This window comes from Gorilla gorilla, chromosome 16 (assembly GCF_029281585.2).
Source record: "Gorilla gorilla gorilla isolate KB3781 chromosome 16, NHGRI_mGorGor1-v2.1_pri, whole genome shotgun sequence".
In the NCBI taxonomy this organism is placed as follows: Eukaryota; Metazoa; Chordata; class Mammalia; order Primates; family Hominidae; genus Gorilla; species Gorilla gorilla.
This window is the reverse complement of record NC_073240.2, coordinates 20,863,827-20,886,999: the sequence shown is the minus strand read 5'-3', so window position 1 is coordinate 20,886,999 and position 23,173 is coordinate 20,863,827. Positions and strand designations below refer to the sequence as shown.

The 23,173-nt window shown below is 38.5% G+C and overlaps 1 protein-coding gene across 1 annotated transcript in view; it reads right to left on the bottom strand.

The window, feature by feature from the left end:
• The window catches only part of LOC129523572 (phosphatidylinositol 3,4,5-trisphosphate 3-phosphatase TPTE2-like), an 80,071-nt gene extending 57,328 nt beyond the window's left edge, over positions 1 to 22,743 (bottom strand). Inside the window, 5 exon segments of the mRNA XM_055364155.2 lie at positions 1,115 to 1,165; positions 8,027 to 8,086; positions 18,391 to 18,444; positions 18,990 to 19,043; positions 22,708 to 22,743. Of these exon segments, the coding sequence (XP_055220130.2) occupies positions 1,115 to 1,165; positions 8,027 to 8,086; positions 18,391 to 18,444; positions 18,990 to 19,043; positions 22,708 to 22,718 (230 nt within the window). The 5' untranslated portion in view covers positions 22,719 to 22,743.
• Between the last annotated feature and the right edge of the window lie 430 nt (positions 22,744 to 23,173).

Below are 23,173 nucleotides of genomic sequence, written 5' to 3'. Positions count from 1 at the left end.
TAAAAAATAAACCCTCATTAATCTGGATAATTCTAAAGAATTAATTAATAAAAACCAAATGAAAGCGTGAGTAACATAAGCTCTTAAAAGACCAAGATTTTTCATCAGTGACATTTTCAACAAGTCCATGATTCCATATTTATGGGTGCTTCTAGCATAGTGATGGGCACATGAGTCTTGAACTCTAAAGTACCTCCTGCCACTTGCTGTTACATATTCTAAATACATTCTCCATAAATTGATTAGACTATATGCCTAATCCATGAAGATGAATTAGTCTTTGAAGTACTTTTTTAAAAATTTGCAGCTCAAATTCAAATATTATTAATTCAAAAGGAAACAATTATATTGCATAAATCTATATCATAGTATGAAATCTTACTCTTATGTAGAGAAGAGTCTAAGTAAATTGTTTCCAGAATTAAAGAGTAATTCCAGACGTATAAGGTACTTAATAAAACACTTTACTAATAATTATAGAATTTTAACATTTGATTTTCATTAACGTTACTTTTGCAGATGGAAGAAAAACAATATTAATATGTTACTATTAATTTTAGGCAAAAGCCATTTATTTGCAATTCTTAATGTCCAGCTTAAACCAAAATTCCATGATAAATTAGATTACATTAGATGGGGCACATGGCTACTTAGCAACTGATGGACAGTGGAAATGCTTTTTTGTTATTTGATTTCAGTGTTTCTCATTGAAGTATTAAGTCTCATATATATATGTATGTATAGATGCATATGAGACTCATATATTTTTTTTTCTTTTTTTTTTTTACATGGAGTCTTGCTGTGTTGCCAAGGCTGCAGTGCAATGGTGCAATTTAAGCTCACTGCAACCTATGCCTCCTCGGTTCAAGCGATTCTTCTGCCTCAGCCTCCTGAGTAGCTGGGATTACAGGCACCTGCCATTATGCTTGGCTAATTTTTGTATTTTTAGTAGAGATGGGGTTTCACCATGTTACCCAGGCTGGTCTTGAACTTCTGACTTCATGTGATCTGCCTGCCTCAGCCTCCCAGAGTGCTGGGATTACAGGCGTGAGCCACTGCACCCAGCCAAATCTCAGATATATTTAATACATGGTGTTTTCTATGTCTCACATACCCAAATGCAAAGGATGATACAATTGAATGCACAATTTTCTTAATCTTGCTGCTGCAAAAAGAAGTAAAAATAAAATTAACCAGATTTCTTCTTATATTGTAAATTTAACCAAAAAACAAAGGCCTTTATAAATATAATTTTAAAAGAAAATTATTCAGAAGTTGTATAACAAAATGCTTTTTACTAATAGCTAAAATTTTATTCTTCCTGCTCCATGAGTATTTTACTTGTTTACTATGCTATCCAGAAGACAGTAAACTTTGGATGTTTAGTAACATTTCCATTGCATGCAAAGCCCCAACCCCAACTTTATGGCAATACTAAACTTAAACTTGTGGTCATCAACTCAAGGAGTATAGCATGAAGACAGAAAAGGTTGGTAGAAGAGAACTGTATTTTAATGCCAGCCTGGGCAAATCATCAAACTTTGGCCAGATCTCAGTTTCCACTGCAATAAAATAAGGTGTTTCAGGAATGAGCATAGGGAGAGTAAATGATGCTCTTGTCATCTCCTCAAACTAGACACCTAGTGAACAGATACACATTAGCAAGAGTCGCATATGAGGTTGCAAATGAACTTCAGAGGTAAGACATTTTAGTAAGATATACTTCAAAGGACAAACACCCGAAAGACTGGGCTCCTTCCATTAATCAAAGGAAGGAGAACCTGTTTGATAGAGCCTCCAATAATGCCTCATTTTACCTTATGGCTGGAGACAAGGTAGCTGATGAGGAACAATTTTTTCTGTCCTACTGAAGCCTCCTGTGTTGGAGGCTCTTCAGGAGGAGAAGCCTCCAACACATGAGGCTTCAGTAGGAGAAGTCTTCAGGAAGTTTCTGTCATACTGAAGCCTCCAACACAGGACTCAAATTCCACCCCAAGAGCCATGAATCCTAAGACAATGCTCACAGCCTGTGCCTAAGACTGGAGAACAAAGATGGCAGATACTGAGCAGAACTGGGGCACTGACAATTGGCCTTTGACATGAACAGACATTTCTCAAAAGAAGACATGCATGTGGCCAACAAGCATACAAAGAAAAGCTCAATATCACAGATTAGAGAAATGCAAATCAAAACCACAATGAGATACCATTTCACACCAGTCAGAATGGCTATTACTAAAAAGTCAAAAAATAACAGATGCAGGCAAGGTTGCAGAGAAAAGGGAACACTTATACATTGTTGGTGGGAGTGTAAATTAGTTCAACCACTGTAAAAAGCAGTATAGCAATACCTTGAAGAGCTAAAAGCAGAACTATTTGACTGAGCAATCCCATTACTGAGTAGATACCCAGAGGAATATAAATCATTCTACTATGAAGATACATGCATATGAATGTTCACTGCAGCACTATTTACAACAGCAAAGACATGGAATCAACCTAGGTACCCATCAATGACAGACTGGATAAAGAAAATGTGGTACATATATACCATGGAATACTATGCAGCCATAAAAAAAGAATGAGATCATGTATTTTGTGGGAACATGGATGGATCTGGAGGCTCTTATCCTTAGCAAACTAGTGCAGAAACAGAAAACCAAATACTGAACGTTCTCACCTATCAGTGGTAGCTAAATCATAAGGACTTATGAACACAAAGAAGGAAATAGACACTGGGGTCTACTTAAGTGGGGAGGGTAGGAGGAGAGAGAGGAGCAGAAAAGATAACTATTTGAGTACTGAGTTTAATACCTGGATGATGAAATAATATGTTAAAAAAAAAAACCTCCCTGACACAAGTTTACCTACATAACAAACCCCACGTGTACCTCCAAACCTAAAATAAAAGTTAAAAAAAACAAAATTGGCCTTTGATGAATGATGTTAGGTTAACCTGAGATAAAGGAAATCCCCAATCCGTCTAATCTTCCCCTCTCCACCTGGACCCACCACCTCTGCCAAGGCTTGGAGAGTTAAGGCTGATGTAGATGGAGGATCAATTGGCCAAAAGAGGTGAATTCTCTCCTCAAGTTGCCATGCCTTTACTACAAGAACCTCTGATCCCACACAGTCTACTGGATCTCCAGGTATCAAGGAAATGTCATAAATCTGAACTCACTTGACAATGTCACCATACAGAACCAAGTCTGACAGATTACGAAGGCATGAAGAAGTGGCTTGGGTGGCTTTAGCCCCTTAATCTGTTTCAGTGTTCCCTGAAACTATACCAAGTAAATACACAATTGAGACTTTTTTGGTTAAAAAAAGTGTACTATGTAAATGCAGCTTCAAGCAGTTATGTGCAGAGTTTGCAGGGAAATAACTATGACTCAGTAAATCCATATCCAGGAAAAGTACTGTTCACACTCGGGAGCAACAGACAGACACTCCAACATGAAGCAACACGAAGCATAGCCTCCATGTACCTTTCCTAAAAATAATTACTCAAAGTGCTTGAGTCAGCTAAGCAATGAATCAAAATGAAGAACACAGAAATAAGGAAGATGACTTACAGAGAAAAGATGGTAAATAATATAAACTCAAAATTAGGTAAGTCTAAATAATAATTGTTAATGTAGCATAAAAATGTAGCAGGTGAACAAAAGCAATGGCAACAAAAGCCAAAATTGACAAACAGGATCTAATTAAACTAAAGAGCTTCTGCACAGCAAAAGAAACTACCATCAGAGTGGACAGGCAACCTACAAAATGGGAGAAAATTTTTGCAATCTACTCATCTGACAAAGGGCTAATATCCAGAATCTACAAAGAACTCAAACAAATTTACAAGAAAAAAAACAAACAACCCCATCAAAAAGCAGGAGAAGGATATGAACAGACACTTCTCAAAAGAAGACATTTATGCAGCCAACAGACACATGAAAAAATGCTCACCATCACTGGCCATCAGAGAAATGCAAATCAAAACCACAATGACATACCATCTCACACCAGTTAGAATGGTGATCATTAAAAAGTCAAGAAACAACAGGTGCTGGAGAGGATGTGGAGAAATTGAACACTTTTACACTGTTGGTGGGACTGTAAACAAGTTCAACCATTGTGGAAGACAGTGTGGTGATTCCTCAAGGATCTAAAACTAGAAATACCATTTGACCCAGCCATCCCATTACTGGGTATATACCCAAAGGATTATAAATCATGCTGCTATAAGGACACATGCACATGTATGTTTATTGCGGCACTATTCACAATAGCAAAGACTTGGAACCAACCCAAATGTCCAACAATGATAGACTGGATTAAGAAAATGTGGCACATATGCAGCCATAAAAAAGGATGAGTTCATGTCTTTTGTAGGGACATGGATGAAGCTGGAAACCATCATTCTCAGCAAACTATCGCAAGGTCAGAAAACCAAACACTGCATGTTCTCACTCATAGGTGGGAATTGAACAATGAGAACCCTTGGACACAGGAAGGGGAACATCACACAACGGGGCCTGTCATGGGGTGGGGGGATTGGGGAGGTATAGCATTAGGAGATACACCTAATGTAAATGACGAATTAATGGGTACAGCACACCAACATGGCACATGCATAAATATGTAACAAACCTGCACATTGTGCACATGTACCCTAGAACTTAAAGTATAATAATAAAAAAAGTAGCAGGTGAAAATGTAAATAAATGATTCTAAAAGTAAAGATAAATAATATAAAATCATGAATAATAGTATTGATTTGAATTTTTAGGCATTCTTACACTAGGATTCAAGGTGTGGAAGAAGATAGAAGTAAAGGCAGGTTGCATTTCTTATCTTTCACAGGTACATCTCGATATTGATGGAAAAAATTGTATAATTATGTTTTCTAAGCATTTAAATATAAACATTGATAGACTAGAAATGGGCTTCTGACTTGCATATCAATAAAATTGCAAGGGATAAAAACAAATCAATTAATAGCAAAATATAGACAAATTTACAAAGAAAATATCAAAGTATTTTTAATAAAGAAAAAGATGATAAATAAAACCAAACATACCAGAAATCATAAATACAAACATATTACTCTCATATTGCATATTGAGAAATACTCTCAGATAACTTTGAAATTAAAGGCATTACATGCTATACACGAGAGACAAAAACTAAATTTAAATGACAATTCAAAAATAAAGAGATAGAAGCCAGGCGCGGTGGCTCACGCCTGTAATCCCAGCACTTTGGGTGGCCAAGGTGGGCGGATCATGAGGTCAAGAGATCGAGACCATCCTGGCCAACATGGTGAAACTCCATCTCTACTAAAAATACAAAAAATTAGCTGGGCGTGGTGGTGCGTGACTGTAGTCCCAGCTACTCAGGAGGCTGAGGCAGGAGAATCGCTTGAACCTGGGAGGCGGAGGTTGCAGTGAGCTGAGTGGTGTCACTGCACTCCAGCCTGGTGACAGAGCGAGACTCCGGCTCAAAAAAAAAAAAAAAAAGAGATAGAAAAAGATATGAGATACTAAACCTTAAAACACTAAAAGTTCCAATATTAATATCAAAGTTGAATTAAAAGCACAAATATTAACTATGAACATGACTCATTTTTTATCAATAGAAGGTGGAAGCTACATGACACTAACAAGACCATGTTTAATGAAATGGGATTTGTATTGAAGGCAGGTGCTATCTCTCCCACTGGACACATTTTTCTCTGGTACAGACTCTGAGGGTAGGGAGGTGGCCATGATGTAAAGCACGAAAAACACTGTAGTGACTCTGGTCTTCCTGCTCACTCTAGATCACTAAAACAGGGTAAGGACAATATAGGGGGATGACATTTTCATGCTGAGAAAACTATGAGTCACTTAGGAGAAAAGTAAATTTCTACACTTTATACCTTAAGACAAAGTAAATTCAGGGCAGATATTTTATTTAAATGAAGAAAATAAATTCAAAACAGAAATTTTGGTGAATATATTTAAAATCTTGGGGTAAGAAGGACTTTCTGAGAATAACATTAAAGGCAAAATCACAAAGAAAGGAACAGATACATTTAATTACATGAGGATTAAATGCTTTTATATAGTGAAAAGCAAGACAACCTGGGAGAAATTGCTTATATTACATAAAATAGAAAAAGGATCAATAGATTTAACTTTTCAGTCCAAAGACAGAAAAGGATAAATGAAGGTGTGTCAAAGAATGTGCATTAAAACAAATATATTTACTAATATCAGAGAAATCAATGATGGCTAGTGTCAAGTGTGGGAGGGGAAAAATGTACACTTTGCATCTTGATGTTAAAGCACATATCAGTATCAATAGCGTCACAATCATTCCCTTTGACACAGAATTTCCACTTCTGAGAATTTATAACAAGCAAATAACCAACAATATAGAGATTTAACCTCAAATATATTCATTTTTGTAACAGTTAAAAACTTGTAAAAAACTTAATTGTTCAGCAATATCTGACTATTAAATGAATTATAGCTCATCTACACCATGAAATATTACACAACTGTTACAAATAATGTTGTATGTGCACATGAATATATATTAACAAAAAAATATAGTCATGATGTCGTTAAGTAATAAGGTTATTTACAAAAGAATAAGTATGGTCTCATATCCGTAAACAAAAAAGTATATGCCTAAAGAACTTAGAAGTGCATGCATCAAAGTTTAAGAATGACTATATGTGGTTAGATTTGTTGATTGTATTTTCTGATTTTCCTTTAATGAACTCTTTCGTTATTTTCAGTTTTTAGAATAAAACCTATTTACAGAACTACAGAGTTTTCAAAGTATTTTTGCATCTTATTTTCATTTTATTACTAATTTTTTACAATACAATATCCAGTACATAGATTGCATTATAGCCAGTTTACATTTGAATAATCTGAAAGTTAAAGAGGGTTAGTGACTTGCTGAGTATCAGGTGAATGAATATATGATGTCAAAGCCAAGCACTGATTCCAGCTTTTACTATAAATCCAATATCATCCCCCTGGTATGAAACACCAGCATTTCTCACAGGGACTACTGCAAATTCCTCCTATATCTATGTAATGAGACTTTGTAATTTAAAAATAAAATAAAATAAAAACCTGCTTTATTTTGTTTGGAGTGGGGAAAGAAGGAAATGCTTGCCTTGCTTAATCTGTCTAATTTTGTTTCAGCCCTGGGCAGCTCCATTACAGAAAACGTATAGCTAATTTGCAGACACACAGTTTAATTCAGTGGCAAATTCAGGGTAATTTGAAAAACTATTTGTATTTGCCCTCTTTGTTTCCAATCTTTGTTTAGACACCAACAGCTTACAACCATGGTGAGTTAACTTCCTCTATGGCAGTACTTCCTCTCCAGCATTGACACAAGCTGGTGAATGGTTATACAACTGGGCAAGAAAGAAGCAGAAGAAAAATCTCCTGAATATGTCTGCAGTTCAGACACAAGCCAGTTTAAGAATGTATTGTTTCATTACAGTGAGTACATGATAAAATGCCTTCAGGTCAGTGCAACAGGAAGTACTCTAGTGAGATTAGAAACAAATAAGAATAAAATCCCAATGAGCATAAAGAGGTCTTTAGTCAGCAAAACGTGTTTGCTTTTGCTATCAATACTATTTGCTCATAGGCAAAATCTACAAAATTGGGAATCACACCATATCCAGTAAAAATGAGAAACGTTCACTATTGATGAGTTAAGTAGCATTCTGCATTCCTGTTTTTAAAAAAAAAAACTTTTAATGGAATTAATTTCCTCTAAGAATACTTTTTACATTTTCAAGCTAGAAGAACATTTATTTCTGAATGGATGGAATTTTTTTTTCAAAATAATCCTTGTCTAAGAATTCAACTGGAGTAAATACGGTGTACCCTCCCACCCATACATTTTGATATCTTTCCATAGTTTCCCTTTTTCCTTCTTGCCTCAGCGGAAGCCCTGTTTCACTAAAGGTAAGAGATCCATCAGTGGCTCCCTCCTTTCAAACTTCAAACTGACTTACTCATATGAAGCAACATTTTCAGCATCTTCAACTTCAAACTTGGAAAGTCGTTCTAACATACTTTAGCCACCAAAAAAAAATGCAAAAATATATCATTAGATATTTGCTACACAAAATAGTGATGAAAAATATATTTGAATAACAAGAATCCCATGAATCTAAAGGATATAGTAAACATGACTTAGCTCACTGGAAGACCTAATATTTAAGAAAGAAAATTACAATCATTAACCAGAAACTCTTTCCTCATGGATACTCCCAACACTGAATTTTGCATATTTTTATCTTCTTTTCTCTCTCTATCCCTTTCTATATATATGTATATAAAGATATATAAAAGAATATGTATACAGATATATAATATATAAATAATATAGGTATAGACATATCTCAAAGACATTGTGGGTTTCAATCCAGACCACTGCAATAAAGCAAAAACTGCATTAAGCAACTCACACAAATGTTTTGGTTCCCCTGTGCATATAAAAGTTATGTTTACCCTACACTGTAGCCTGTTAAGTTTGCAATGGCATTATGTTCAAAAAACTTATGTACATACTTTAATTAAAAACTACTTTATTGGCTAAAAAATGCTAATGATCACCTAAGCCTTTAGCAAGTCACAGTCTTTTTGCTGGTGGAGGGCGTTGCCTCCATGTTCATGGCTGCTGACTGATCAGAGTGGTAGTTGCCAATGGTTGGAGTGGCTGAGGCAATTTCTTAAAATAGGACAATGAAGTTTGCTGTGGCAAATAACTCTTCTTTTCACAAGTGAGAATTAAGTGGTGAAGCCATCAGGTCCTGGACTTTGTTGAAAGCCTTTTTATTACTGATTCAATCTCATTACTTGTTTTTGGTTTGTTCAGGTTTTCTATTTCTTCTTGGTTAGTCTTGGTAGGTCATATGGGTCAAGGATTTTGTCCACTTCCTCTAGGTTTTCAAATTTATTGTAGAGTTGCTCATAATAGTCTCTAATAATTCTTTTTATTTCTGTCAGATCTGTTATGAGGTCTCTTTTTTTGTTTCTGATTTTACTTATTTGGGTCTTCCCTTTTTCTTAATTAGTCTAGCTAATGGTTTGTTGATATTTTTTAAACCTGCTTTTTGTTGTTAACCTTTTGTAATTTTTGCCTCAAATCTGTTCATTTCTGTTTGGTCTTCATTATTTATTTCCTTTTAACAATTTGGGGTTTGGTTTGTTCTTACTATTCTAGTTTCTTGAGGTAGAATTGTTCAGTGGTTTATTTGAAAGTTTTCTAGATTTTTTGATCCAGGCATTTATTGCTAAAAACATACTTCTTTTTTTTTTATACTTTAAGTTCTAGGGTACATGTGCACAATGTGCAGGTTTGTTACATATGTATACATGTGCCATGTTGGTGTGCTGCGCCCATTAACTCGTCATTTACGTTAGGTATATCTTCTAATGCTATCCCTCCCCCCTCCCCCTACCCAACAACAGGCCCCAGTGTGTGATATCCCCCTTCCCGTGTCCAAGTGTTCTCATTGTTCTATTCCCACCTATGAGTGAGAACATGTGATGTTTGGTGTTTTGTCCTTGCGATAGTTTGCTGAAAAAATGATGAGTTCACGTCCTTTTTAGGGACATGGATGAAGCTAAAAACATACTTCTCAATAACTGCTTTTGCTGTGTCTCCTGTTTTGGTATATTGTGTTTCTAGTTACATTTGTTTCAAGGAATTCTTAAATTTCATTGTTAATTTCTTTCTTCACTCATTGTAACTCAAGGGCATGTTGTTTAATTTCCATATGTCTGTATAGTTTTGAATGTTCCTCTTGTTATGAATGTCTAGTTTTGTTCCACTGTGGTAAGATAAGATACCTGATACAATTTCAATTTTTAAAAATTTGTTGAGACTTGTTTTGTAACCTAACATATGGTCTATCTTGGATAATGTTTCATGTGCTGATGAAAAGAATGTGTATTCTGCAGCTGTTAGGTGAGATGTTCTGTATATGTTTGTTATTTATGTCCATTTGGTCTATGGTGGAGTTTAAGTCTGATGTTTCTTTGTTGATTTTCTGTCTAGATGATTTGCCCAATGCTGAGAATGGGATATGGAAGTGCCCAACTCTTACTGTAATGGGGTCTATCTCCCTCTTTAGATCTAGTAATATTCACTTTATATATCTAGGTGCTCTGGTGTTTGAGTGCATACATATTTACAATTATACACATATTACAATTATATTTCTTGCTGAATTGAACTCTTTATTATTACATAATAATCTTGTTTGTCAATTTTTATGGTTTTTAACTTGAACTCTGTTTTGTCTGATGCAAGTATAGCTATTCCTGCTCACTTTTGGCTTCCATTTGCATAGAATATCTTTTTGCATCCCTTCATTATCAGTCTATGTGTTTCTTTACCGGTAAGATGAGTTTCTTTTAGATAAAATATAGTTAGGTCTTATTTTTTAATCCACTCAGTAAGTCTATATCCTTCATGGGGTATTTAATCTATTAACATTCAAAGTTATTATTGGTAGGTGAGGAGTTACTTCCAACATTTTATTGTTTTCTGGTTGTTTTGTATATGTTTTATTCCTTTCTTCCTGTTTACTTTTGAAGTTGGGTAGCTTTCTATAGTGATAAGGCTTCATTCCTTTCTCTTTCTCCTTTATGCATTGACTCTAACAGTAACTTTTAAAGTTTTGCATGTTTTTATGATGGTGGTTATCATCTTTTTACTTCCAGATGTAAGACTCCCTTGGGCATTTCTTGTAAGGCTGGTCTAGTGGTGATGAATTATCTTGGTTTTTGTTTATCTATGACAGATTGTATGTCTTCTTCATTTGTAAAGGATAGCTGTGCTGGGTATAATATTCTCAGCTGAAAGTTTTTTTTTTTCTTTCAGAACTTCGAATATATCATCCCATTCTTTTCTAGCCTAAGGTTTCTGCTGGGAAATCAGCTGTTAGTCTAATGGGGATTCCATTATAAATGTGTTACTTTTCTCTTGCTATTTTAAAAAATCTTTGTCTTTGATTTTTCACAATTTGACTATAATGTCTGGGTTGAATGTATTTGGGGTTCTTTGATCTTCCTGGAACTAGATGTCTAGCTCTCTCTCAAGAGTTAGGAAGTTTTATGCTCTCATTTTATTAAATATGTTTTCCTCATATTTTCTCTTCACTTTTCCTTCTGGAATGCCCATAATATGAATATTTGATCAAACTAATGGTGTCCCATAAATCCTGTAGGCTTTTTTCATTCTTTTTTATCCTTTTTTGCCTGCCTGTGTTATTTCAAAAGACTTGTCTTCAAGTTCAGAAATTATTTCTTCTGCTTGTTCTTGTCTGTAAAGCCATTGATTGTATTTTTTCATTTCATCCATTGAACTGCTTAGCTCTTAGGGCTTCTGTTTGGTTATTTTTATGATATCTGTATCTTTACTGAATTTCTCTTTCAAATCATGTTTTCCTGATTTCATTGACTTGTCTATCTGTATTACCTTATATCTCACTGAGTTTCCTTAAGATTATTCTTTTTTCTGTCATCTCTTATGTTTATGATTGGGTTCTATTACTGGATAATTATTATTTCCCTTTGTAGATGACATGTTTTCTTGCATTTTCACGGTTGCTGTGTTTCTAAATTGATTTCTATGCATCTGGTGAAAAAGTCACCTTTTCCAATTTTATGGAGTAGGTTTACTTGTATGAATTTATTTGTATGAATAGGTCTTGGATGTCAGTTCATTGGGGTATACTGGCCTTGGTTCTACATGGATGCAGTAAGTGTAGTCTCCATGTAGTTTATTCAGCTGTGATCCACACTAGTAACATTTGCAAGTTACTCAGTGGCCTAGGCTAAGGAAGTTCGTGGTGATGGTGGTGCAGCCTTGCCAGGGGTGGGCTCACTGGGCTGTTTCTCAGGGTAGGGGTGTGTGCAGGCATACACTGGGTCAGAAAACTTGGAGTATGGCTTTATGTGGCTGGCCATGGTGCTGTCACTCTAGCCAGGAGCATGGGGATGCAGTTGCTCAACCAGGGCATGACTGCCAGATGTGCTTTGCAGGACAGTTTCTCAGGCCCAGGACGCAGGCAAACAGCTGTTTGCCTGGCCTGGAAGCACGCACTCCAGGAGTGGCCTGAAGGGCTGTTTCCCCTACCTGGTATGTGGGTACACAGCTGCTCATCTGGCCTGCAGCCAGTCTGCTGGGGGAAACTCATGGGCCAAATATATAGCTGCATAGCTGCTAAGCTGGACTGAAGATATCTTTGCCAGGGCTGGCCAAGAGGGGGTGTTTCTCAGGCCTGGGATACAGTCAAATGACTTCTCAGCTGTCCTGGATGTGTGTCTGCTGGGGGTAGTCCATAGAGCTATTCTAGCTCAGGATGTGGGCACACTGCTGCTCAGCTGGCCTGGGTGGTGCCTGCCAGGGGAAGCCCAGGGGATTGCTTCTATAAGCCAGGATGTGGACACGAGGCTGCTCAGCTGGCCTAGGGGCATGTTTTCTGGAAGTAGCCCATGGAGCTCTTTCTTAGGTCCAGGACATGGGCATTCATGGCTGATTGGCTGGTCTGGAGGTGCATCTGCTGGGAATGGATACAGGACTATTTCTCAGGCTCGTGCAAGGTTGCATAGCTGCTTAGTTGGCCTGGGAGTATTTCTGTGGGGGTGGCCTAAAGGGCTGTTCCTCAAGCTGGGACATAGGTATGTGGCTGCTTAGTTGGCCTGACAGTCTGCTGGCCAGAGTAAGCTCCCAGGGTTCTTTCTCGGCCCTGAGACTTGGGCATACACAGCTGCTTGTCTCTCAGGTCTGAGACACAGGTGCAAGGCCCACTCGGTGGTGTGCCTGCTGGGGGCAGCCTGTGGGACTGTTTCTCAGGCCCTTATTAAAGGCAGAGGGCTCCTGGACAGGCCAGGAGCATGTCTGTGGTGGATGGGGCCTGCAAGGCTGTTTCTCAGGTCCTGAGCATGGGCTCATAGTCACTCTGTTGACCTGGGGGTGTATCAGCTGCTCAGAGGCTTAGGGGCCTCTCCCACTTGGGAGAGGGCTTGCAGTGGTTTGGCTGTCTTAAGAGTGAGTTTACCCTGGATGGGACTGCAGATTATTCCTCCGTCTGAAAGTGTGGTGGTGGGGGTTGATTTCCTGCTCTGCATTACTTGAGTTACAGCCAGTCCTGGGACCAACCTCCACACAGCTGGGATTGTGGCTTTAACCCACCCATGTGGGCTTGGTGTACTGAAGATAAAGCTCCAGTGCTGGAGAGGCACAGTGGCTACTGTCCCCCAGAGGAGAGCACACTCAAGAGATGACTCTGGTCTCAAGATGGTGCTGTGTTGCTGCAGCTTAAGTCTCTGGGGGTGGGAAGTCTTCACCTTGTACTCCTAGTCCAGGACATGCAGCTTTGTCAATTCTTGGCAGTACTCCAAACTGGCCTCAGGGCTTGCAAAGACTGTGAGATTCTCCTGTTGTAAAGACTTTGTGTTTGTGATGTCAGTGGGGTGACAGGGATCTTCTGCTTACCTTCACCCTGCAATGAGAAGTCCCTCCTGTCTCTGGGCCAATTCAATCCAGATGGGGCAGAAGGGGCTGCACAGGCTGAGTGCTTCCATGCTGTGGCAACTTCCAGTCACCACGGATGTGTCTGCACTCCTTTGCTGCACTCCAGGACTATGCCTTTGATACTCTAATCAAATCTTAGACGTGTATTTGTTGCCTCGGTTCTTTCTCGTAGGGGAGATGAGCACCAGGCATCTCTATTCACCCATCTTGCTTGATTTAGCATAATTCGTAAGGGCCCTAGGATTTTCAGAATAGTCAATGATTGTTGGCTTCAACTTAAAAGTCACCAGCTTCATTAGCCCCTAACAAGAGAATTGGCCTCTGCTTTGAAGATTTGAAAGCATGTGGTGACTTCTCCTCTCTAAATATAAAAGTCCTAGATGGCATCTTCTTCCAATAAAAGACTATCTTGTCTACATTGAAAATCTGTTGTTTAGTTTGGCCACCTTCATCAATTATCTCAGCTAGATCTTCTGGATAACTTGCTGCTGCTTCTGCATCGGCACTTGCTGTTTACCTTGCACTTTTATGTTATAGAGATGGCTTCTTTCCTTAAACCTCATGAACCAAGCTTTTAGCTTCAAGCTTTTCTTCTGCAGCTTCCTTACCTCTCCCAGGCTTCATTGAATCGAAGAGAGTGAGGGCCTTGTCCTGGATTAGGCTTTGGCTTAAGGGAATGCTGTGGCTGGTTTGATCCTTTATCCAGACCACTAAAACATTCTCCAGATTAGCAATCAGACTGTTTTGCTTTCTCATCATTTGTATGTTCAGTGGAGCAGCAGTCTTAATTTTCTTCAAGAAGTCTTTTGGCTTTTCTGTTTTGTTTTGTTTTTGTTTTTGTTTTACATTCACAACTTGGCTGAACTGCTACAAGAAGTCTAGCCTTCCTCACAATCATTTCTAGCTTTTGGTTTAAAGTGAGAGCCATGTGACTCTTCCTTTCACTAGGACACTCAGAGACCATCATAGGCTTATTAAATGGCCTACTTTCAATATTGTTGTGTCTCAGGGAATAGGGAGGCCCAAGGAGAAGGAGAGAGATGGGGGAATGGCTAGTCAGTGGAGCAGTCGGAACAAACATGTCATTGATTAGGCTTGTCACCTTAATATGGGCATGGTTCGTGTTGCCCCAAAACAATTACAATAGTAACATCAAAGATCACTGATCACAGATCACCATAACAGATATGATAATAAAAAGTTTGGAATATTGCAAGAATTATTAAAATGTGACAGAGACACAAAGTGAGAACATGCTGTTGGAAAAATAAAACCAAGAGACTTGCTCAATGCAGGGTTGCTACAAACCTTCAGTTTATAAAAAAGTAATATCTGAGGGGCAATAAAGTAAAGCACAATAAAACAAGATATACCTGCATATACACACACATATATGTATATATAAACTATATATGTGTATATATACATATATATGCTAAAGGATATATACATATATGTTTACATATATATACACATGCTCATATATATATTAAAGGATATATATATGACTACTGATGTTATTAATTTGGGTCAGTGCTAAAGAATATATCTATACATAGGTATATATAGATATATATACACACATTTAAATATGCACATATGTAGACATATGTATATAGATATGTGTATATCTATATACACAAATACATATTTATATATCTATATATACTACATATATAGCTAAAAGATATATCTGTATATATATACACACACACACATATATACATGTGTGTTATATGTGTGTGTGTGTGTAGATATATCCTTTAGCACTGACTCAAATTAATAACATCAGTAGTTTTCAGTGACACCACCATTGAAAGGTGAGTTATATCAAAGATATATCAAAGTAGTGAAAGACTACTGATGTCATTTTATCCGGGCCAGTGCCAAGGATTAAAAATGTACACATCAGGTCAAGTGACTTCAGAGACATACTTTTCTGGTTGAAGTTATGTACAATTGCTCTACATTTATAAACTGGTTGAACTCTGAAAATGTATATGTCAATGATTTGGAATCTACTATTAATATATCATTTTTTCCTAGAAGAAAAGCTTATATTATGTAAAGGTGCTCTTGGGCCTTAACAAACAATCTAATGAATCACAATTTAAGTGCGGTTCTTTATTACTTCATTTGTGAGTGAATTTTACCAATCTTAATATATCCCTCTCTTCTTTCTCTCCATATTTTGAAATCTCACCCATCATTGATGACTCTACCACTCATTACTCTTTTTAATTCAATAGCTAAAGGATTAAAAATGAACATAGCAAGACTCCACATGTTATCCTAGACTTAATTTTCTGACACAAGTTAGCAATAATTATTCTATAATTTATAATCTAGTTACCCTGAAAAATGGACATTAATCAGTTATTTATTTGAAACATGGTATTTAATTTTTCTCTGGAAATGAGGTTTTAGATGTTTGTAATGAAATTTTTCAGCCTGTGAAAAAAACTTAATGAATCAAGTTTATATACATTTTTTTACTCCTAAACCTCATCCCCAAGTTACTGTTTCTGGCAAAATTTACATAAAATCAACTTCAGTTTGTAAATACCCACCTTGCTTGCCCTTGTAATTTTCTGCCTTCTCAAATACCAACAGTAACTCTTCACCAATCATGGATGTCTTTCCTGCCCCTCAGATAGGGTTAAGTAACTACAGACCCAAGGCAGGGCCTGCATATGACCTGATGGTGGGTTTACCTTTGGGGCAGTAGCCTCATGTGGTAACAGACGAAGAAACCAGGGGTCTATTAGCTTTGCTCTTTTCTGTTGAGAGCTCCTCAGCTCCCTGCCCACTGTTACCTCCTCCTTGCACCAAATAGGACTGTTGCCTCTTTTGGCTCACTCTAGTAGAGTGTCATACAATACACACATTCTCATATTTTCCTAAGGTTTCAGGGTGCTGCTAAATAAGGGTGACCAATGGAATAGGAATAAGAAGCATTCCTCTTAAGACCTATTCCTCTTTTATCCAACTAGATTGAAGAAAGAAAGGTACCTGCAGATACTACAGAAATAAGACTTTAGAAAACAGTGTCTAAAACACTCTGTATTGTTATGGATGCTCCATACAATGAACTTCCCAAATCTGAATCTCTCCTTTCTACATATATACTTTTGTGTGTGTCTATGTGTGTATTTACATATATATGTTTACATCTAGCTTTTTATTTACTTAAACCTCAAATTTTGTGGAAGGTCCCTTCATGTGTTACTGTTGTCATTTCACTGAAGACAGTGCTGATGGAGTAAAAAGGTACATAGACATATAATGAATTTCTCTTCTTGACACTATTAGCAAATACATTTTTTGCACCAAAAGGAGTAGATTTTCCATAAATATGAAATACATACATATATAATAAGTGAGGGTATGCAAATCCTACCACATAAGCCCAGTAAGTAAAATCCAACAGTTAACAAAGACTCATTTACCAATGGCCAGTTAATCAGAGATTAATTAAATTTATATAAATTAAACCTATGTACATATTAAAAATACATTTTAGCCAGGCGCAGTGGCTCATGACTGTAAACCCAGCAGTTTGGGAGGCTAAGGCGGGTGGATCACGAGGGCAGGAGTTCAAGACCAGCCTGGCCAATATAGTGAAACCCCGCCCCTACCAAAAATACAAAAAATTAGTCGGGCATGGTGGCACGTGACTGCAGTCCCAGCTACTCAGGAGGCTGAGGCAGGAAAATCGCTTGAACCCGGGAGATGGAGGTTACAGGGAGCCGAGATCGCGCCACTGCACTCCAGCTTGGGCAACAGCGAGACTTCATCTCAAAAAATAATAATAATAATAGAAATACATTTTAATTTGCCCATGCCTCCAACGTCCTATAAAATAAATTCTTTTAAAAATTTATTTATTGGCTTAAAAATCAATGCTACATACAAAACTCACATGCTATTGCTTAATGAGCAACTACAGAATTCTCACCTAGATGTTCCCTTAATCAGCCACTGATTAAACACAATCCTTTTATTCCTTCTGTAAAATCTCATTCATTTTGCAAGGTTTCTTGAGCATTACACTATAATTAACTTGAATCAGGTTTTCCGTATTACTTACACCTTTATGATTTATTTCCAGGAGAGGTTTTCACATGACTGGGAAAACCCTCCACCACCTCCTTCCTTTCACTGATCATGCTAGTCTCTCCTGCCCATGAGACACAGTGAAGTACCCGCGCACCTGAGGAAAGCGGCATCCAATGAGGTGGTGGGTTTGGGTTGGGTCTAGGCACCAACCTCACATGTGGACAGAGCTCTCGAGGGTATGGGACAAGTCCACGTTCCATTAGCTCCGTCCTTTTTTTCCCAGGGCTTCACTACTCCTTATTGGCTGCTATCTCCTCCATGTTGCAAATAGGATTCTCTCCTTTCTTGGAACACTATGGTAGGGTCTCAAACTCAGGAAACCTGAATCCCTTAAAAAATTGCCTACTAGAAATTGAGGGTGACAAATACACTAACAGGAAGAAGCAGGTCTCCTACGAACTGACCTCCTTATACAACTCCATCAAAAAAGGATGCAAAGTTACCTGCAAATGCTACAATGAGAAGAATTGGAAACCTTGTTAAAAAATACTCTGTATGGCCATGAAGGCTCCTGAGAATAAATTCCACAAATGTCCATCTGTCTCCGTGTTTGGTGTTTCCATTTTATGCATGGGTTTGTTTGTGTAAATGTGTTGACAAAAGTGTGTATGGATGAAGATGGATGGATATATTTGTGTATGTGCTTGGTGTGTGTACAGCTCTATGCACTCTTATGCATACGTGTGACTTCATGTATTTATAACTCACCTTTTACTGATAGGTGACACCAGGGCTGCTCCTTTAAATTCACTTGTGTGTGGGCTAGAGGATGATAAAAGAATACAGTCAGATAGGAGACACGATTCTAAATTTACTTTTTTGGAAAATTAGCTTTTATTACTCTAGACAGAAACCAATTAATTTCTGTCAGAAATCTGAGTCCCATAAAAATACTGCTTAGTAGGAACTAAGGGTGGCAATTACACTAACAGGAAGAAGCAACTCTCCTATGACCTGCTCCTTTTTATACAACTCCACCAAAGAAGGATGCAAAGTTACTAACAAATGCTACAATGAGACGAATTGGAAACTCTGTTACAAAAAAAAAAAAAAATCTCTATGGCCATGCAGGCTCCTGAGAGTAAATTTCACAAACCTCCATCAGTCTTCTTTCTCCTTGGTCTATGTTTCCATCATGTGCATGGATTAGTTTGTGTACGCATGTTGAAGAGAAGTGTGGATGGATGGATGGATGGATGGATGGATGGATGGATGGATGGATATATTTGCTCATGTGCCTGTGTGTGTGTATAGTTCTATGCACACTTATGCTGACGGGTGACTTTATTTAACTATTTATTACTCACCTTTCTTTCACAGGTGCCTCCTCAGTTGTTCCTTTAAATTCGTTTGTCTGTGGACTAGCGGATGATAAGAGAATACAGTCAGAGAGGAGACATAATTCTGAATTTATATTTTGGAAAAATTACCTTTCATTACTCTAGACAGAAACCAATTAATTTCTGACTATTCATGTATACAGCACTATTGGAACCTGGAATGTCTTTTTTTCTTTATTAGAAATGAGGATGTATATGACGACAACCAAAATCTTAGGCTGGGGAAAATAGTAATGCTTCCCGATTTAAGTAAACCTCTTTATTATGACCTCAGTCCCAGTGTGTGACAGACTTTCTGGTGGCAATTATTTCAAACTCAACTCCAGTTTGTAGGTAGGCAGCCCTCTTATTCCATTCAATGTCCTGCTTAAAAGGCCCTCCATTAGCTCCTTACGTTCACCCAGCATGGTGGTTTCTCATGCCCCACAAAAAGGGTCAGGTAACTAGAGGTCTGACACAGGGGTACAATCCAATAGGATGGTGATTTGAGGTTTGGAGCACCTGCCTCCGTGGTGGCAGAGTTCTGGAGGGTGGAGAACACCTCCAAGCCTCTTAGCTCTGTTGCTTTCTGCTGAAGGCTGCACAGTTCCCCAAGTACTCCTACTTCCTCCTCACTCCAAACAGGATTCTCTCTTCCCTCAGCCTACTCTGGTATGTCTGGTACACAGAAAATCTGCTTTTCCAAAGCATTTGCCTGCTACTTACTAAGGGCGACAAGACAGTAACAGATGGAAGCCTCTCTCTATAGTCGGTTTCTTTTTTTCTAAACAATGTTAAAATGCAGAAGTTACCTATACATGATACAGTGAGATGATAAAGAACCTGTGTCAAAGAAACACTGTATTATCGTGAACACATCTAAGAGTGAATCCCATTAATCTCGGTCTCTTTCTCTGTCACTGTTTTGTGTGTGTGTGTACATCTTTTGTTTTTCCTTTTTTTTCTTTTTTGCAACAAAGTTTCGCTCCTGCTGCCCAGGGTGGAATGCAGCGGCATGTTCTCAGCTCACTGCAAACTCCACTTCCCAAGGTTCAATCGATTCTCCTGCCTCACCCTCCTGAGTAGCTGGGATTAGAGATGCCTGCCACCACACCTGGCTAGTTCTTGTAGTTTTTGTAGAGACAGGGTTTCACGATGTTTGCCAGCCTGGTCTCGAACACCTGATCTCAGGGCATCTGCCTGCTTCAGCCTCCCAAAGTGCTCAGATTACAGGTGTGAACCATTGCACCTGGCCATGTGTACATCTTTTATAATTCACCTGTCACTGGGGGCTCTCTCAATGATGACTCCCGCCAGGGCATTCAGATCAGGACTAAAGGACAAATATGGGCAGTCAGACACAATGCGTAATTCTAATGTTTTGCAATCAATAGCTACAGTTAGTCTATGTGTCATTCCCTAGTTACATTTTAATTATTCACATGTACGTATATCACTAAATTGACCTGGGATGGCACTTGTCTTTTTATTAGAAATGAGGTTTCCTATGCCAACAGTGAGCATTTTAGGCTGTGAACATAGTGATGCATCCAGATTAAGTAAGGGTATCTACACCTCAATGTGTAACAGCATTTTTGGAGAGCATTTAATTCTAGTTCAAATTTACTTTCTAAGTCCCACTTCGTATAATCCCATCTGAGTTCCTCATTCTCTATCACCTCCAATCACCTCCTCACTTTTCACCCATCCTAGTTGTCTTTCCTGCCCAAAAGTTGCGGCCAAGTAGCTGGAGGCCTCAAGCAAGGGCTCCATCCCATGTGAGGGTGGGTATGGGCAAAGGCAGTCAGCCTCACATAAAGGCAGAGCTCTGGAGGGGGTGAAATAATTCCAGGATTATTAGCTCTGTTCTTTGTTTTGGCTGGGATTTTTCTGATCTTTGTTCACTCCTATCTCCTTCTCGCTGCAAGCAGGATTCGCTTCTCCCTTGGTCCACACTACTAGCACAGTCTCATTCTCACTGAATGGTAATGTGACAAACACTAACATAAAAAGCCTCCCTCTGTGAGTTCCTCCCCATTTTCCTACCTCCATCCAAAAAACAAAAGAACATTGCATACAAAGCTCATTCTGAGAGGACTCTAGAAATATTTTCAAGGGAACTCCTTGTTCCCATGGATGCTTGTCACACTCAATAGCCCAACTCTCTCTTGTGTGTACGAATGCATGTATGTATGTGTTTGTATATGCATAGATACATGTATAACTGTATTCCTTGATATCACATGGTGCATTGACCAGCCTACTAGAAGATACTCTCAATTCATACACAGGGCAGTGCCAAAGAACTTAACATGTCCATAGTAAGACAACATGTAACTTCCTAGACTTAAGGTTTTCAGTTCAAAATAATTCCAATTGCTTTTGTTTTGTTTTTTTGTTGTTGTTGTTGTTTGTTGCTGTTGTTTGTTTTTTGAGACAGAGTCTCACTCTGTCACCCAAGCTGGAGTGCAGTGGCATGATCTCAGCTCACTGCAACCTCTGCCTCCCAGGTTCAAGCAATTCTCCTGCCTCAGCCTCCCAAGTAGCAGGGACTACAGGTGCCCGCCACCACACCCAGCTAATTTTGTATTTTTAGTAGAGAAGGGGTTTCACCATGTTGGCCAGGCTGGCCTTGAACTACTGATCTCGTTATCCACCCGCCCTGGCCTCCCAAAGTTTTGGGACTACAGGCCTGAGCCACCGCACCCGACCTTCCAACTACTTTTCAACCTGTAAATTGCCTTACCCTTACAGAAGTCATGTGTGTATTTGGTTCTTTGGAATCTGCCATGCCATTTACCCTACACATCATACTTTATATGATTGCAACACATACTTTACACCTATCTAAGACTCACTGACTCAAGAGTTCACCAAAACTCTCTACCACTGGAGCTGGCCAATGCACGACAGCCTTTTGTGGGTGAATTTCTTTTAAATTCAACTCTACTGTGTAGGCATTCCTCCTCCTAATCCCATCTATGGCCCACTTCCTGGATCTCTCCATCACGTCTTTCCTTTCACCCATCATGCTAGTCTTTCCTGTCCATGGGACACAGGCAAGTAGCGGTGGGTCTAAGGAAGGGCTGCATCCAATGAGGTGCTGTGCTTGTGTTTGTGTTTTAGCACCAACCTCATATGTTGACAGAGCTCTGAAGTGTGAGGGACAAGTCCATGTTCCATTAGCTCTGTTCTTTTCTGCCCAGGGCTTCCCTGCTCCTTGTCAGCTGCTATCTCCTCCATATTGCAAACAGGATTTTCTCCTCCCTTCTGTCAATCTGGTAGGCTCTCAAACTCAGGAAATCTGAGTCCTTTAAGAAGCTGCTTACTAGGAACTAAGGGTGACAAATACACTAACAGGAAGCAGCAGCTCTCCTGTGACCTGCTCCTTTTCCTATGACTCCATTAGAAAAGGATGCAATGTTACCTACAAAGGCTACGTTGAAAAGAATTGGAAACCCTGTTAAAAACCACTCTCTATGGCCATGCAGGCTTCTCAGAATAAACTCCACAAATGTCCGTCCATCTGTCTCCTTGTTGTGTGTTTCCACTGTGTGCATGGGTTAGTGGATGTGTTTGAGAGAAGTGTGTATGGATGGATGCATGGATGCATGGATGGATATATTTGTTTATGTGCCTGTGTGTGTGAATACTTCTATGCTCAGTTATAATTAGATAAATAAAGACACACATATGCATAACTCACCTTTCATTCATACATGCCTCTGGGTTCACTCCTGATAATTCATTTATGAGTGGACTAGAGGATGACAAAAGAATACAGTCAGACAGGAGACACAATTCAAAATTTACTTTTCTCGTAAAACTAGCTTTCATTACTCTGCACATAAACCAGTTAAGTTCTGACTATTCATGTGTATAGCACTATTTGTTCTGAAATGTCATTTTTTTTATTAGAAAGGAGGCAATCAACAAGATGGCAACCAACATCTTAGGCTGGGGAAAATAGTAATACTTTCAGATTTAAATAAACCTCTTTATTATGACCTCAGTCCCAATGCGTGACAGCTTTTGTGGTGGCAGTTATTTCAAACTAAACTTTTGTGTGGAGGTAGTCAGCCCTCTTATTCCACTAAATGTGCTGCCTTGAAAGCCCTCCATTACTTCTTCATTTGATTGTCTCTCTTGGTCCACAAGTAGGGTAAAGTAAC